We start from the raw sequence: 15,814 nt of genomic DNA on the forward strand, positions 1-15,814 counted from the left end.
ATGTGGGCTCCCAGCTGCAAAGGGGCCTCAGAAAATCTCAGGGCTTATGGTCTCATGTCCAACATGCAAGAGTCAATGACTTTTATGGCAAACCAACAAAAAGGTCATGAGAAAAATTTATGCAACATGGTGCAGCACACATGAATAGCGCCCTACAGAGACAGAGAGGATGTTTCTAGAAAAAGAATCTTTAGGAATAGGGTTTCAGGCAATCTTGATCTTTCTTTTAATTAATTTTTATATTGTATTATCAGGAGCAGTAAAGCAAAAATCACACATAATAAGCCCTGTTGTGAGACAATATGGCCCAGTCCCTTATTAGTCTTATCTGTCTCTCACAATATGAGCTGAGGTTTGCAGAAGAGAGGAAGACAACAGGGTTGGAATGAATAAATTCTCTTGATGATGAAAATGGACATCAGAATGATGAAAATGTAATGATGCAATGATGGAATTGCAATGGTTTATGTACCAGTGTCAGTTTTTTCATTGTAACAAATGCATCAGAGTAATTCTCTATATTAACTGTATGATGATATAACTGTATGATGATATAACTGTATGTATGGTGCCTTGTCTCAGCAGATACAGTGTGTCACCGTCTCTGTTTCTCTGATGACACCATTTATCTTCCCCATCTTACATCATCAACTGCAATCACAAAGGTCTCTGACCTACTGAATCACCCATCCCAAACCACTGATTCTATAACCATCAGCATCATGACTATCTTCATTTTTCTAGAACAGTATATCCACTGGGTTATCCTCTGTGTTAGAAACTTTCCTTGAAACCACTGCATCCTAAACTCCTTAGGATCTGTCTCCATTTATCCCTCTGTCTTTCCAACTTTGCTTCTTAGGACACACACAAAAAAACAAAGCCTCAGCACTGTATGATCTTCACAGACACCGTCTTCAGTGTGGTTGTCCTCCCAGACTGACTCTCAGGAGACACATAAGATGTTCTTTGGGAGCAGCTGTTTCCCCACCACTGGACCAGCATGCTACAGTTCAGACACCCCAGTCTCAGGCAACATAATGAAAACAGAGGGTCAGGATTTTAACCCAGAGCCAACTTTTTCTGCAAGGAGGCCCACCTGAGAGGCTGAGAGACTCTTCCTGGAGATGTTTGGAGAGGAGGGCACGTGGTACCTGCTGGCCCTGCATGCCAGACATGTGCTCTGTCTTTGAGCTCTCTCCCCAATGATCTGCCTTCTTTCATGATTCAGAATAGCTCAAAGTTCAAGTCTTACAATTTACTTAAAAAATAATGTATGTCAGGACCTGAGCAAAAACACAGTGGCTAGGGCATTTGCCTTGCACGTGGCCTACCAGATTTGATTCCTGACATTTAATATGGTCCCTTAAGCCTGCCAGGAATAATTTCTGAGTGCAGAGCCAGAAGTAACTCCTGAGCACCGCTTGGTATGGGCAATCTCCCAAAGAAGATTAACGTATGTCAACTTATATGTACTTAATTTGTCACAAACCCTTTAAGCACTTTAATTTAGTGAATTCATACAATAACCCATGAAAAAAGGAAATGTAGGGGCCGGCGAGGTGGCGTTCGAGGTAAGGTGTCTGCCTTGCAAGCGCTAGTGTAGGATGGACCACTGTTCGATCCCCCGCCATTCCATATGGTCCCCCCAAGCCAGGGGCGATTTCTAAGCACTTAGCCAGGAGTAACCCCTGAGCATCCAACGGGTGTGGCCAAAAAATACAAACAAACAAAAAAAGGAAATGTTTCCTGTTATATAAGCAAAGAAACTGAGGCACAGAGCCATCATATTCTCAAGACCACACAGCCAGAGCCTATCCAGTTCTCTGTCATCCTGTCCTGCAGAAGAAAGAGCCTAAAGAAGGGACAGGACCCATTTTGGAGATTCCAGTGTGGGTCAAGTTCCACAGTTGGGCCACAAATCTCCATGTACTCCTGTCTTTGCTGTTTTTCATAATGGTAGAAGATATTAAATAAACAGCTAAGGGTGGTTTTCATAAAGTGAAAAGAATAGTAAGTAGGGAATGTCTTGTCCCTAGATGTTAAGAAATCAATGTGAACAGTAAGTTATTATTTTGTTACTGTTTTATAATATCGTTTCATTTGATTATTTTATGTAGCACTTTTATTTAGGAAGTCTACTTCTGGCAGTACTTAGGGAATACTTCCAGCTCAATTCATGGGGACCATGTGTTGTCTGGGAACAAACCTGGGCTCCTGGCATGGGAAGCCTGTTCCTCCTCCCAGCTCACTGAGCAATCCTTCTGGCCCTTCAGAGTGCTTTTCTCTGTCACCTCTCTGAAGCCGAAAGGATGGAGAGTGGCAAGCTGCTTCATTGATGCAGGATAGAAAGCTAGAGAGACTGAAGTAAGGGGCAGAGCTAGAAACCAGACAGGGCTGTCAGATACTAGGTGAGTCCACCCCATACCCCTGAAGATGAGGCTCTACTAGATCCAAATGATTAACAGGCAGGCTGGGTAAATCAATCCCTGGACTTGAGTTCATCCCAAGCTGCTGTAAAATCAAGCATTAGAGGGGAAAGATGTGCTGGGGTGTGATTATGGGGTGTGTTCACTGTGCGAACCTCCAGGCCCACTCATGATTCAAACCCCTATGAAGTGGGCAGGGGGACCCCCACAGCAGCCCACTCCTGTTTGGGTGCCCGAGAAAGAGGGGAGGAGGCAGCAGACACATCAAGCCCCAGCCTCTTCGCTGTGGGCTGCCACACAAAGCACCCTGCCACCTCCTCAACCACTAGCTAGGGCACAACAGCTGGAGGAGAAGTAAGCGCAGGAGCAGACGAATGGGTTCCTGGCAGCGCAGTTAGCCCCGAACACAGGTAGATATGTGCTATTAAAACATGGCATGATTTTTTTTGTTTTGTTTTTTTGTTTTTTGGGTCACATCCGGCTCTACGCTCAGAAATCACTCCTGGCAGGCTCGGGGAACCATATGAGATGCCGGGATTCGAACCACCATCCTTCTGCATGAAAGACAAACGCCCTAACTCCATGCTATCTCTTTGGCCCCATGGCAACTTTCTTTTTGTGTGTGTGTGTGGTTTTTGGGTCATACCCGGCAGTGTTCAGGGGTTACTCCTGGCTTCATGCTCAGAAATTGCTTCTGGCAGGCACTGGGGACCATATGGGATGCCGGGATTTGAACCGATGACCTTCTGCATGAAAGGCAAACGCCTTACCTCCATGCTATCTCTCTGGCCCCAGCAACTGTTTTTTAAAAATATCTTTACACTTCCAATTCATAAGCGTGTGAATTAGGGTATGTTTGAACCACAAATCAACAACACTCAGGGCTTACTCCCTGCTCAGTGCTCAAGGATCACTCCTGGCTGTGCTTGGTTTCAGAATCACTGGCTGTGGCTGCTGCCCTGTGGGCCAATGTCAGCAACACTCCTGTACTTGCTGCCTCAGTCACAGACTGACAGTGCAGTCTGGCTAGAGGAACAGCTCAGCAGGTAGGGGTGCATGCTTTGCATGCAGGTCTCAGACTTGGTCTTCCAGGAGCGACCCCTGAATTCAGAGCCAGGACTAATGGTGGCGCCCAAAATTCACACTCCATAACACTCTGTCTGGTATCTAGCACTATGTCTGTCTGCAATGCAGGTGCTACCTCTCAAATGCTGGGGCTGACAAGAGAGTCCCCCACCCCCATCTCTGCTCCATGCAGGAGCCAGGACTGCTTGCACCTCCTGAGTTCCCCACAGGGAAGAAGGAACGAAGTGTGGCTGGGCCACTTACTACCGGAGCAGGCGGCTTCCTTGGGGCCGGAAGACATGGGCTGCGCGCAGAGCTGGCAAAGGCAGTCTCTCCCATTGAAGGTGACTCGGTCTCCAGGGGGAAAGGGGCGCCTGCAGGTAGAAAGACAGGGCCCCCAACCAACGTTATTCCAGCCACTTCATGCCTTGGTCAACACCTCCCTGGCTTGCTGCCCTCTAGTGCCAATTCATTCCTCAAAGGGACACCAGCAAAATGCCTGAAACCTGGGTTAGAACCAAGCCAGTCTTGCTGCAGACAATATGAACCCATAAATATGCCTTGTTGCAAGATAAGAGAAAGTGCCCCCAACTTGGGCACTTAGGGAGTCTGATGATATCTTTCACCTATGCTCACCAGTAGAAGAATGTGGGTGCAAATTGCCTCACAGAGCACACATGGTTAGTTTATCAATCAGTTCTTACTTCGCCACTCTGGTGCTCAGCCCACATAAGCTCACTTTTTAGTGTTTAATAAGAAGTCAGAGCACCTGGTTCAAATCTGAGATCTGAAGAAGTTCCTGTAGTCTGAGACTCTGAGACACTCCTTATTCATTCTGGACTCAGAAGGTTAATTCAAATCCACACACAGGCAATGTGTAAGCTTATAAGAGAGGTCTCCAATTTGGTGTAGTGGCCACCACTACATACATGCATGAATGATACCTATGTTCCTGATCTGTGCATGTATGTACCCCCATCATACATATTCAGCTGTTGTAGCAATCATCTCTGGGCTGGCTCCAACAACAACATGGACAACAGGAAAATTGGCTCTTGCTATTAACTTTACAGACCAGGATCTGTCAGGGCCAGATCAGAATCTGTCCAGGTCTGAGCCTTCCAGCCTGGTGAGTCACCTCAGATTCAGGATGTCTCTGAGAGCACTAATTCAGACTGACACATGGAGCTGGGAGAGCAGGCAGGGGAAGTCAGGGTTCCAGCAGGGCGGAAATGGGACTGCCCACCACAGCCTCATTCAATGAATGAGGAAAACTCATCTCAGGGTCTCCAGGAAGCCCAGGAAGCAGGCCATCCTAGAAGCCAGAGGGAGTACAAGAGTGTGAGAAGAAGGCATGGGGGAATGCTGCTTTTGGTTAAAACATGGAAAAAGTTTCAGCTCATTAATCGCCAAATTTCATATTATGATTTAAATATAATTGAGAAATGGGTTAATAGCTATAAAAAGTAATTATGTGTTATTCTGAATATTTCATCTAAATCTTATTAATATCTATAAATATAATCTTCCTCATTATATAAAATTAAATAATCTTCCTTTTGGAGTCGATCTCTCTCTGACCTAGATATATGAACTGCTGGAGCATCTAGACAGATGGTACAGCAGGCAAAACACTTGACTTGCAATGGACTAACCTGGGCCAAATCTCTAGTATATAGTCTCCCAAACTCTACAAGGGATCACTTCGGAACAAGTCTAAGAGTAGCTCTCACATTGTCAAGATATGCCCTCCCCTTCCAAAAAAGAAAATTCTGGAAAACCAAAGCCATCCTGTTTTCTGCTTTGTAGTTATTTGTGGAGGTGAAGGGGGGAAACTTGGCTGTGCTCAGTCAGGCCTTACTCCTAGATTGGTGTTTAGGAATCAGTCCCTGTGGTGCTCAGGGGACCAGATGTGGTACCAGGATCAAACTTGGATTAGGCATTGTAAGACAAGTGCCTTACCTGCTGCACTAACTCCCTGCCCTATAGATTTTATTTGTTTGCTTATTATTAGGCCTCTCCAGTGGTGCTCAGGAGACCCAGGGGTTTATTATTGACCAATCCGGCAGAGAGTTCAGTGAAAAGACCCATGGATGTGGTACTGCCTCATCTGTGTGATACCAGATATTACTCAGACACCCTGGCAATGCTTGGGGGCCTCCAGGGTAGCACCAATATGCTTAAAAGACCACATGGTGCCCCTGGTCTGGTATGTCTAAACACAGACCCTAATCACTGCATTATCTCCCCCTTCCTGTTTTTTGTTTTAGGTTTTCTCCCCCCACTCCCTGTGGTGCTCAGGGCTTACTCCTGGCTCTATAGTCAGAGATCACTTCTGACAGGGCTGAGGGGACCATAAGGGCTGGTCTCATACAAGGCAAGCACCCTACCAGTTGTGCTATGGCTCCTGCCACCACTCCCAGTATTTCTATAAAGGCAAAGGGGAATGGAGCTTGAGGCCATCAGCAGAATCAAAGGCCTGGGGTGGGATGGGCAATGAGAGCCCATCAGGAGAGCGACTAATCACGGGAAGCATCAGTACAAAGGACTCAAGCTCATCTCAGCTCTGATCCTTGTGGCTTCTCCACAGAAGCAGGAGCTGCACTGTGCACCTGGCCCCCAGCGCCATCTCTCGCCCAGATACTCTGAACTCGGCTCACTGGAGCAGTGCAGAACCTTGAGAGATGACAGATGCCTGAAGATCAGGTTGCAGATATTATTTTAGACTTCAGGACCACCAGTCATGGCCACTCAGTGCTGCCTCTTTCTGATGCTTGAATGCAGCCCAGGCAACAAGGAAACAAATGGGAGTGGCTGGATTCTGCCAAAACTTTAGCTGTGAAAACAGGTCTTGAGTGGAATTGGGCCCATTGGATATAGTCTTTCCATATTTTTTGTTTTGTTTTTGTTTTTGGGCCACACCCGGCGGTGCTCAGGGGTTATTCCTGGCTGTCTGCTCAGAAATAGCTCCTGGCAGGCACGGGGGACCATATGGGACACCAGAATTCGAACCAACCACCTTAGGTCCTTGATTGGCTGCTTGCAAGGCAAACACCGCTGTGCTATCTCTCCGGGCCCAGTCTTTCCATTTTTATCTAAATGGGGCTATTTTAACAGTCACCCATGAATATGGGTACACACACAGACACACACGGGATTTTAATTCCAAATCAGCTTAATATTTATAAGCAGTTAATGCCATTTTCCCTCAATGTTTTCTTTGCTTGAAATGCTTTATTATCTAAGCTGGGAAGACAGTTCAAAGGTGGGGTACTCTGTGTGCTGGAAACCTGGTTGATCCCCGACAGCCCATAGCCTCTGGAGCACCCCAGGAGCAACTCCTAAGAACCCCTCAGGAGTAGTTTCTGAGCAGAGCTGGGTGTGACCCCAAAACAAACAACATCAAAATGTCTTAAGACCTAGAGCTGCTTTCGGGCCAGGGGTTAAGTGGCTGAAAACCGCTGCAATTGCTCAGCAGAAGATCCATGTCTCAAGTCCCATCTGTTTTTTTTTTTTTTTTTTTAAAAACAGTCAAATTAAGCAGTGTGTGGTGGTGGTGGGGGTATATACCAACCTTTGTGATACTAATGTTAATAAGTTCTGATAAACCACTGCCATCAGTCCAGCCTCAAGTTCCATCTGAAGAGTAGCTGTCAATAGTGGGGTGATACAGGTACCAGCAAAGCACCTTTTCTGAGGAAGAGTAACACAAGGTGTGCCCCGAACCCAAGTGGCAGCGCCCCCCACTTACTTGCAGATGGTGCAGGCAAAGCAGTTGGGGTGGTAGGTTTTGCCCAGGGCTGTCACCACCTCTCCTTCCACAAACTCCCCACAGCCATGGCAGCGTGTCCCGTACATCCTCTGGTAGTCCAGGGTGCAGAGATACTCCCCGTTCTTGATGAAGAAGCCCCCTTGGGCCAGGTCACAGCCGCACACTGGAGGAGAAAAAGTCACATCTGGTCATCATCTGGCTCTGATGCACACAGCTCGTTTTTGTGATTTCAGGAGCCAGGGCCAAGGGAGGGACTGGGACAAAGAGCTGTTTATCGTGGCTGAGAGCTCTCCTGCCTCCACCCTCTGGTTCCCCACCCTTTGGGAGCTATGCACTATCTCATACAAGTAAAATCCACTGGCTGGTCTCAGTGTCTTCAGTGCCACAGCTGAGATCTGGAGATAAGCCACCTTTGAAGGTGAGACAGCTTTGCTGGTGTTGTCTCCTGGATCAATCAGGTGTCCTTGTCAGAGCTTCTCAAGAAAGGCCTCTCTGCTGGGCCACACACATACTTGGGGTGGGCCTAGATGCTTACTGGGCTGAGTAATATGTTCCCACTAGGCCCAGAACAGCAAATGACATGACCTGTCTATTTTTTTCTCCACTGCAAATACTCTTCCACTACAAACCATTCAGGTGCCTAAGTTTTCTCATTGTTGGAAAAGAGCAAGAGTCCATTATTTACACATTACACAGAGAGAAACATGAATAGACTCCAGAGAAAGGCAAAACCTCATCAGGGCACACGAGGATGCTTGACTGTGTCCTTTGGGGGCCTCTTTCAAAACTGCAGCTATGGATCATGGTGATGATGTACAAAAGTGGGTCTTGGGGCCTGGTGTATGAACAAGACCAGAGGAGAACACAGCTATTTGTCCAAAACTAGGTTTGAAGCAGTTCTGGAGAGGAAAGGTTTTCTGCTGCCAAATGGGTGGGAGAAAGTAGCTAGAAATCGCCAGTCTTAACCTCTGGCTTCCCAGGGCCCAGTAACTACTAAGCAATGAAGGGCATTAGGCAAAGGTGTCCAATCACTAAATTACCATTTAAAAACCCTTATTTTCAGGTGGTGGGATGGGTAGAGTCAGCTCAGCAGGTTGAGCTCATGCTTTCCGTGGGGGAGGCCTGGCTTCCATCCCTGGTCCCTAGTTCCCAAGTCCCAGGAATAATTCCCTAAGTACTGTCAGGTGTGGCCCAAAATCCACACTCAAATTTATTTGGGGGCTGGGTTAGTAAATCAGTGGCCAAATGCATGAAACCTGGGTTCTATGACCAGCACTACAAAGGAAGATTATATTCTATTGACTATTAATTACTTTATAGTATTATGAAATTTCCAATTTATTTAGCTTGACACCTCTCTCTATATAGCTGTCACTACCAAACTTTCAATGTCATCCTCTTCAAAAAACAACTCGTTATTCATTCCCCTCATCCGCACCTTTTGCTCTGGTAATGATCATAATTTCCTTTCTCTTAACAAAAAATCTTTCTTCAAATTTGGGGGCTACAATCGGTAGAGCTCAGGGGTTCTTCTTGGCTCTGTGCTCAGGAATGAGCTCGGCAATGCTTGAAGGACTCAATGTAGTGCTGGGAATCAAATGGGGTCACTCACACATAGGCAAGTGCTTTAACCCTGTACTCTCTTCTCTGCTCTAATCACCATTGTTTTTACCGAATCTCGGACTTGGTTCTGCTGCTCCTTCCCATTACCCTTGTTTCAGTCATTCTCATTCCAGGAAGGAGTGAGTCCCTCATGCCTTGATTCAGTCCCCCTGGATCAGGAGAGCTTCAAGGTGAACTAGATACTGCACACAAGCAGGTGCTGGTTGTGAGTTTGGCAGATTCTTCTGCCCTCAGGGAGCAGACGTGACTCCTGTAGATGGTTACAGATAACCAAGGAGACAGAGACCCCACAAACAAGCTTTGTGTGCTGAGTCCTTGGCTTTGTTTAGATCAACACTGCTCAGCCATGACCTTCTGTGAAACTGACAATCAAGAAACCCAAGAGGCTGGCTAGAAGCCACTGTGCCTGCAAAGGGCCACCCTAAAAATACCACCCATGTTCACATGACCTGGATACCAGCACGGGCACCACCTGCTGCCTCCCCAACCTGCTAGTGCCCCCGTGGTGCTCACACCTGCTTCCTCCTGACCAAATGGCCCTTTGCTTGGAGGGATCTCGGGGACCAACAGGCCCCTCTTCTGCAGCCTCCCTCTAAGGTAACGAACTCAATTCTAGCATGTCAGCCTATGCGAAAGGGGCCAGTCTTTTCATATTTTCTATGGAAGTCTCTTTGTTTCCCACAAGATGTCAAAGCATTTCATAGACAAGACTTCCTACCTGCTCTTCAGAATCTCTGACTTCAGAACTCTGCAACCCTGTGATTTCATATAATACTGTGAAGGCAACTATGGGATGAATTTGAATCCAACCAAAATCCAAGTTGGCAGGTTGAAGACCCCTTTAATCTCACCTCTCAACTCTGTTCAGAGATACAACAGATGTGGCAACTGACCTTTTATGTTCAGTACTTTGCAGAGCTATGAAACATGACACAGTGGGCCTTTGTTTGCTCCTTTAGTCACCTAGGAAAAATTCCAAAATTTCACCCATTTTTCTAAAGAGAGTCAGGAGTAAACAAGTCATCGATAGTGTAGATCAAAAGTTATAGCCAACAGGCCTGTCCATGTCACATGAAAAGAGCAAGTGCTGCTGGGTCAAAATTTTCCTCATGCCACATCTCCATATCCTTTTATGAAAAAGGAAAAGTGAATTGGCTCAAACACAGCTCTATTAAAAATGGGCTAACTCCATATATCAGAGAGAATTGTGAACATTTTTCATATATTAAGGTGTCAGTTTACTTGAAAGTCTGTTTAGTTGCAGTAAAATACAAAAACATAAAACTGACCATCTTGGCTGTCAGGAATTGGACCCAGGGTCTCATTCAGGCGAGGCCAGTGCTCTCCTACTGAAGGACAGAGTCCTGGCCCCTTGGCTATGTTCAGTTGGGTACATGTACAGTTGGGTAATGTCAGCATATTCATACCATTGTGTGACCATCAGTCTCAACCATCCCAGAATGTTTCTGACCTTGAAAAAGTAAAAATCTGCACCATCAGCCCCTGGAAAAGGCCTTTTCTCTCATTCAATAACAGTACCTCAACTGCTCTGGGATGCTCATCTAAATGGATACTGACCCTAATAATAAGACAGGCAATACCAAAAACCATCTGAAATCTGAACACAGGCGAGGGAGAAAAGCAAGCTCTTTCCCTGCCAACCTGGCACAAGAGCAGCACACACAAGCTTTCCATGACCCTAGGCTTACTTACCAGCTCCTTACTATGAAAACAATGGGAATGTGTAGCAGGGGTCTCAAACTCAATTTACCTGGGGGCCGCAGGAGGCAAAGTCGGGGTGAGGCAGGACCGCATAAGGGATTTCGCTTACCGAATATCCACAATAAAAAATCGCATCAGTAAGAAAAAAAATCGCATTAAACATTTGCATACTCCGAATGGAACTGCTCAGGGTATGCGAATGTTTAATGCAATATTTTTCTTACTAATGCGATTTTTATTTCGATTATTCGGTAAGCAAATAATCGCGAATACTGCGATATTTGAAGGCCGGCCGTGGGCCACAAAATGTTGTACGGAGGGCTGTAAATGGCCCGCGGTCTGCGAGTTTGAGACCCCTGGTAGGCTTTACCCAGAAGTGATGTAGATGTTCTCTGTCAATTTTGACACCCCCACCTCCCCCATCGAACTGCTAATCAGATTTCTATCTAGACCTGGCATCTATTCCAACATTCTTTCTTGAATAAATGCCTTTTATAATATCCCAGGCCTCTACTTCTCTGAACCAGCTTAACATCTCTGAACTAGGCTCATTAAGGAGCTGAATCAATCATTGATACAAGGTCATTCTGTATTTGTATGAGAACCCCATATATTTCAATTATTGAAAATTGTACTTTGACAACAGGTCTGCTCATTCCAAATCAAAACTATCTATGGGCAAACATTAAAAATTGTTAACAAGATTTGGTTGTTTCATGTTAACAGATTTCAAATACTTTTAACCAGTGGCATAAAGGAAAATGTTCATGTTCAAATAATCACTCAAAAAAATCTCAATTTGTAAAGTCAGACTTCAATAAGATGTGTCTCCATTTTTAACTCTGGATGCCTCATTTGTCTTTTAACATAGGCTCAGACAAAAGACAGATTAGATTCCTTTCATTAAGAAAAAAAATGATCTGCCATGAGTGATATTAATTGCTTTCTGCTGGACGGTAAATCATTTCTAACAAGTCCCTCTCAGAAGCACAAAGAATTTCGTCCTTTGCTCTGGCTCAGGTACATTGACAGCCACATGTCTCTCTGCTGTTATGCTCTCAACACAGACATTTTCTGCAAACCATGAGTGACGTGAACTTGCCAGATAGGAAGAGATACTCTCCAAACCACTTTATATAAGGTTGCAAAATTAGTAATGGGCACATTTTAAAAATAATTAAAAAGGGGGGAACCCTTGCAGGAGCATGTTATAAAAATAACAGATGGCAGCCGAGCAGGGAGATGGAGGAGACACAGAGCTGCAGTGTGTGCAGCCTGGATGGGACCGGGGTGGTGACGGGTCTTCTGCTGTCTAAAAGCAGTGTTTGTATTTTATGTGGCAACAAATTCATTCCAGGGACAGTCCATTAGTGACTGTCCACTAGTGAGCATTACCAGATTAGAGGAGACAAGGTAATATTTAAAGCAACAGATGTGTTTGGGTTTGCAAAATTCATGACCTTTCTTCATCTTTGCCAGGAGATGGTGTCTCCCTGCTGGTGTGTCTCACTCGGGTCAATTCCTAGCAGTTGCAGCTGGGTCTTTAGTCAATAGGACCAATGTGGGATTCTTTACAGGGTCAGGCTAGGCAGTGCCTAGGGCAGGGGTCTCAAACTCGCAGCCCACGGGCTGTTTGCAGCCCTCTGTACATTTTGTGGCCCGTGGCCAGCCTTCAAATATCGCAGTATTTGCAATTATTCGCTTACCAAATAATTGCAATAAAAATCGCATTAGTAAGAAAAAAATTGCATTAAACATTCACATACCCCGAGCAGTTCCGTTTGGGGTATGCAAATGTTTAATGCGATTTTTTTTCTTACTAATGCGATTTTTTATTGCTAATATTCGGTAAGCGAAATCTCTTATGTGGCCCTGCCTCACCCTGACTTTGCCTCCTGCGGCCCCCAGGTAAATTGAGTTTGAGACCCCTGGCCTAGGAAATACTCCTGGCTCTGTGCACAAGGGTCATGTCCTGCGATGCTCAGGGGAACTATACAGTATATTGAACTCAGGCATCTTGCATGCAAAAGCCTGCACTGAATTCACTTTGCCTCCTCTCCAGAGTTGAGGGCTTTGAGGAAAAACACGAGATCTATGGATAAAGAAAAGGATACATTTTCCCATGCATTTTCCCTTAAGCCATAAATGGTCTTAAATGCTCCTGGTTAGGTTTTTTTTCTCATTTTGGTGGGAATGGCTTTCACATGAAAAGCACACGCTCAGGAATGATGCGCTCTCTCACTCGCTCTCTGACCCAAACAAGACCAATGTTTGGAGGCACAGAAAAAAATCTAATTGGTGTTCAGAAGCCCTTCTGAAGGCACAGATCCCGTTCTGGCTGAGAGCGTACATGACTGCTGTTTTTAGTGACAATGATCATCTGTTCCCCTGTTCTACATTGCCTTACGTCAAAAACCTGTCCCACAGGGGTCTGGACAGGGCCAAGTATTTGGTGATAAGCTCTGTGACCACCAAATACTTTCCATCCTCATCCTCTTCTTTCTCCTCCAACTCCCTCAGAAAATAACTCTCTTTTCTGAGATGCCTTACTAGCCATTTCTGCAAATGCTTTCTTCATAGACACTCCAGCAAGGTAAGGATGGAAAGTGAGACTCGGCAAGCCAACCCAGTCTCCTTCCAGTGGATTGAGTTGGAGTTTGCATTTTTTGACTCTGCGAAAAATCAGAGCAGTGTGTTTGAAAGTTTCCAATACTGCAGCTCCAAAGTACTATGTGCTACAGCTCAAAATAGCTGAACAGCAACTCAAACAATAATGTGAGGGGGCAGATTCCCAGCAGAAATAGCTATTTGCAAATGGATCATCCCTGGAAGCAGGAACCGAGCTCAGTCGAAAATTTAAACAGTTTTTTTCCCTGCAGAAACTTCAAAATGTTCATCAAGTCAATGAACGGTCCTTGCTAGGAAAGAAGACAGAAGTGGAACCAAAGGGCAGAGCTGGGCATCTGAACAGCCTCAGTTAGTGCAGAGATAGAATAGATACAAATAGGTGAAGTGCTCCATGGGGAGAATCCTTTGGAACATCTACTAATAAGTTCTGTGGCTACCCAGCAGGCTTGTTTTTAACCCTCATCATGCAACTTCTTTGGCAAACAATATTCATTAAGACTAGCTCAAAACACAAAAGCTATCACTCAGGGCAAACCATCTCTCTTATATGACACTGGGGTGTCTTTGAAAACAAAAGGTAGTAGGATAGTCATCTTTCATTGAAACAGCAGATCAAGAAATTGAAAATGTCACCAGGAAGGGAGAAAGAGCAGGTGGCTTTGCATCATAAGCCCAGCTAGGCCTAGACAAGCCTTTCTCAAGCCAAGTCCCACGTCTAATCTGGAAACCACAGGCAAATTCTGCTAACATCACTCTTCTCTCCAATCCCTTCCTCTCTATCCTTTGGTTCCCAGCAAAAGCAGAGCCCTGTGCCTTTTGCCTTAATGAGTGTCCAGAGAGCAGGGAGATGGCTCTGACAGTTGTCTGTGCCCAGCACAAACCCTGCAGTCAGGGCAAGCCATATGGCCATGTCCACATCAGCAGAAAGAAGTTTGCCTAAACCTTGTGGCTTCCTCTAGGGCTTTTCTTCCTGGGTTCTTACACTACACAGAATCTTCTGAATGCAGAGATGGTTCCTTCATCTCCCAAACATGCACCTGACTTTTCCTGAACCAACCTTTAAAGTCAAACTGAGTCCCACACCTTCTACTGTCCACTCCCACTAGAGAGCCCCCTCCTTTCACCCTCTGCCAAGGCCTCCTACCACCAGCCTCCCTGTTGCACTGGACTTCCACATTCTGACTGAGCTGAGAGCCCATGCCAGTCCTGCAGCTCCATCTCTCAGGGTTCAGTTCTGGTGTTCTTATGCCCCCTTGTGAGAGGTGCTCTCTCCGATGTCTTCATTGGCTCTCACAGGTCCTTGCAAGCTTTCTGCAAGCAAAGACTACTTCTGCTAGTTTGTCTCCCTCGCTACTTAAGAGATATAAAAAATGCCCTCTTTTATCCCACTGTAATCATTTGTGTTTGGTTTCAGGGCCACCGCTGGCTGGGCTTCAGAGCTACTTGCTGTGTGGTGCTGGACTTGGGCCTTGTGGTCTTGGGGTGACCACAGGGGACCACGTAATGTTGGGGACCGCAGCCAGACATTCTGCATGCAAATCCAGGGCTCAAGTCTTCGAGCCTGCCTTTCAATCGCTTTCCACCAGACTAGTGTCTGTCCAGTGTGGGTAGAACCAGGCTTTTCTGGCACGACACCAAATAGACATTTGAGCCTGACTCTGAGCCAATAACTTGTCTCTGCTTTTCAAAGTCCCAGCTGGCACTGAGGGAATGAAGCTACTACAGTATGACCCTTCCAATTCCTAGTGTCTATTAGATCTGGGTGGGTGGGGGGCTCCCAAGTGGTGCTCAGGAAACCTAGGGCTCCACTAGAGGTTCTTGGTCAACTGGGCCTATGGTTCAAAGCAATGGCCTGAGGATGCAACACTTCTCAGATACTGCATTGCCAGGAATCACCACACAAACTCACAATACCCCCCCCCAAAAAAAAAAAAGAACAGGAAACAAAAATCTGAAGTGGAGTGTGGAGGTATAAAAAGTTCTGGAACCCAGGTGACCCTTAGAATCTTACATGGGGCAAAGTAAGCAAAATATAGATTACCCATGATAGTTTGGTTGCTCCTTAACCTCAAAGCTAGACTCTTAAATATCAGTGGCAAAATCTCTGGCTCACCTGAAGGGAATTTTATAAAATCCAAGCATAACTTTTGCTTTTGCTAAACCAATATTTGTGAGCAGCAACACACTAAAAAACAATGCCTGTTCAGGCAGGCCAATAAAGGAGATTTGGTCACAGGGGAAGACTTAGACAGAAAGTTTGTGTTCTCTGGTTCATATATTAAAACCCAGTCATCAGTATTTGGTAGTGGAGGCTCAGCTCCTGAGGGAAGCACCCCAGTGAATGGACAATGCATGTCCTTATAAAGGACAAGTGATCACTCCTTCAGCCAAGTGATCACCTACTGCCAACTCTGCTGCCCTTGATCTCAGCCTCCAGAACTGCCATAAATGTCTGACATTTCCAACATTTCTGCTATGCAGTCACTTGGGCTGTTTTGTGACAGCGGCCTTGAAGCCAAGAATTCATCTGATGCTCAAATGATCTCACCGGTATGACTTAGCAGCTGTGATCGAC

At 45.8% G+C, this 15,814-nt stretch overlaps 1 protein-coding gene across 9 annotated transcripts in view; it reads right to left on the reverse strand.

Annotated features, from left to right (window-relative positions):
* Positions 1–15,814, reverse strand: part of ABLIM1 (actin binding LIM protein 1) — a 172,108-nt gene that overhangs the window by 106,266 nt on the left and 50,028 nt on the right. For 8 of the 9 annotated variants that reach the window (XM_049764455.1, XM_049764450.1, XM_049764449.1 and 5 more), the window contains exons 3-4: positions 7,246–7,429; positions 3,759–3,868 (exon numbers count right to left, since the gene is read on the reverse strand). In XM_049764455.1, the coding sequence (XP_049620412.1) occupies positions 3,759–3,868; positions 7,246–7,429 (294 nt within the window). The remainder of the gene's footprint in view (positions 1–3,758; positions 3,869–7,245; positions 7,430–15,814) is intronic. The other variant, XM_049764448.1, reaches the window with a different exon arrangement.

This window comes from Suncus etruscus, chromosome 17 (genome assembly GCF_024139225.1).
Source record: "Suncus etruscus isolate mSunEtr1 chromosome 17, mSunEtr1.pri.cur, whole genome shotgun sequence".
Lineage (NCBI taxonomy): Eukaryota > Metazoa > Chordata > Mammalia > Eulipotyphla > Soricidae > Suncus > Suncus etruscus.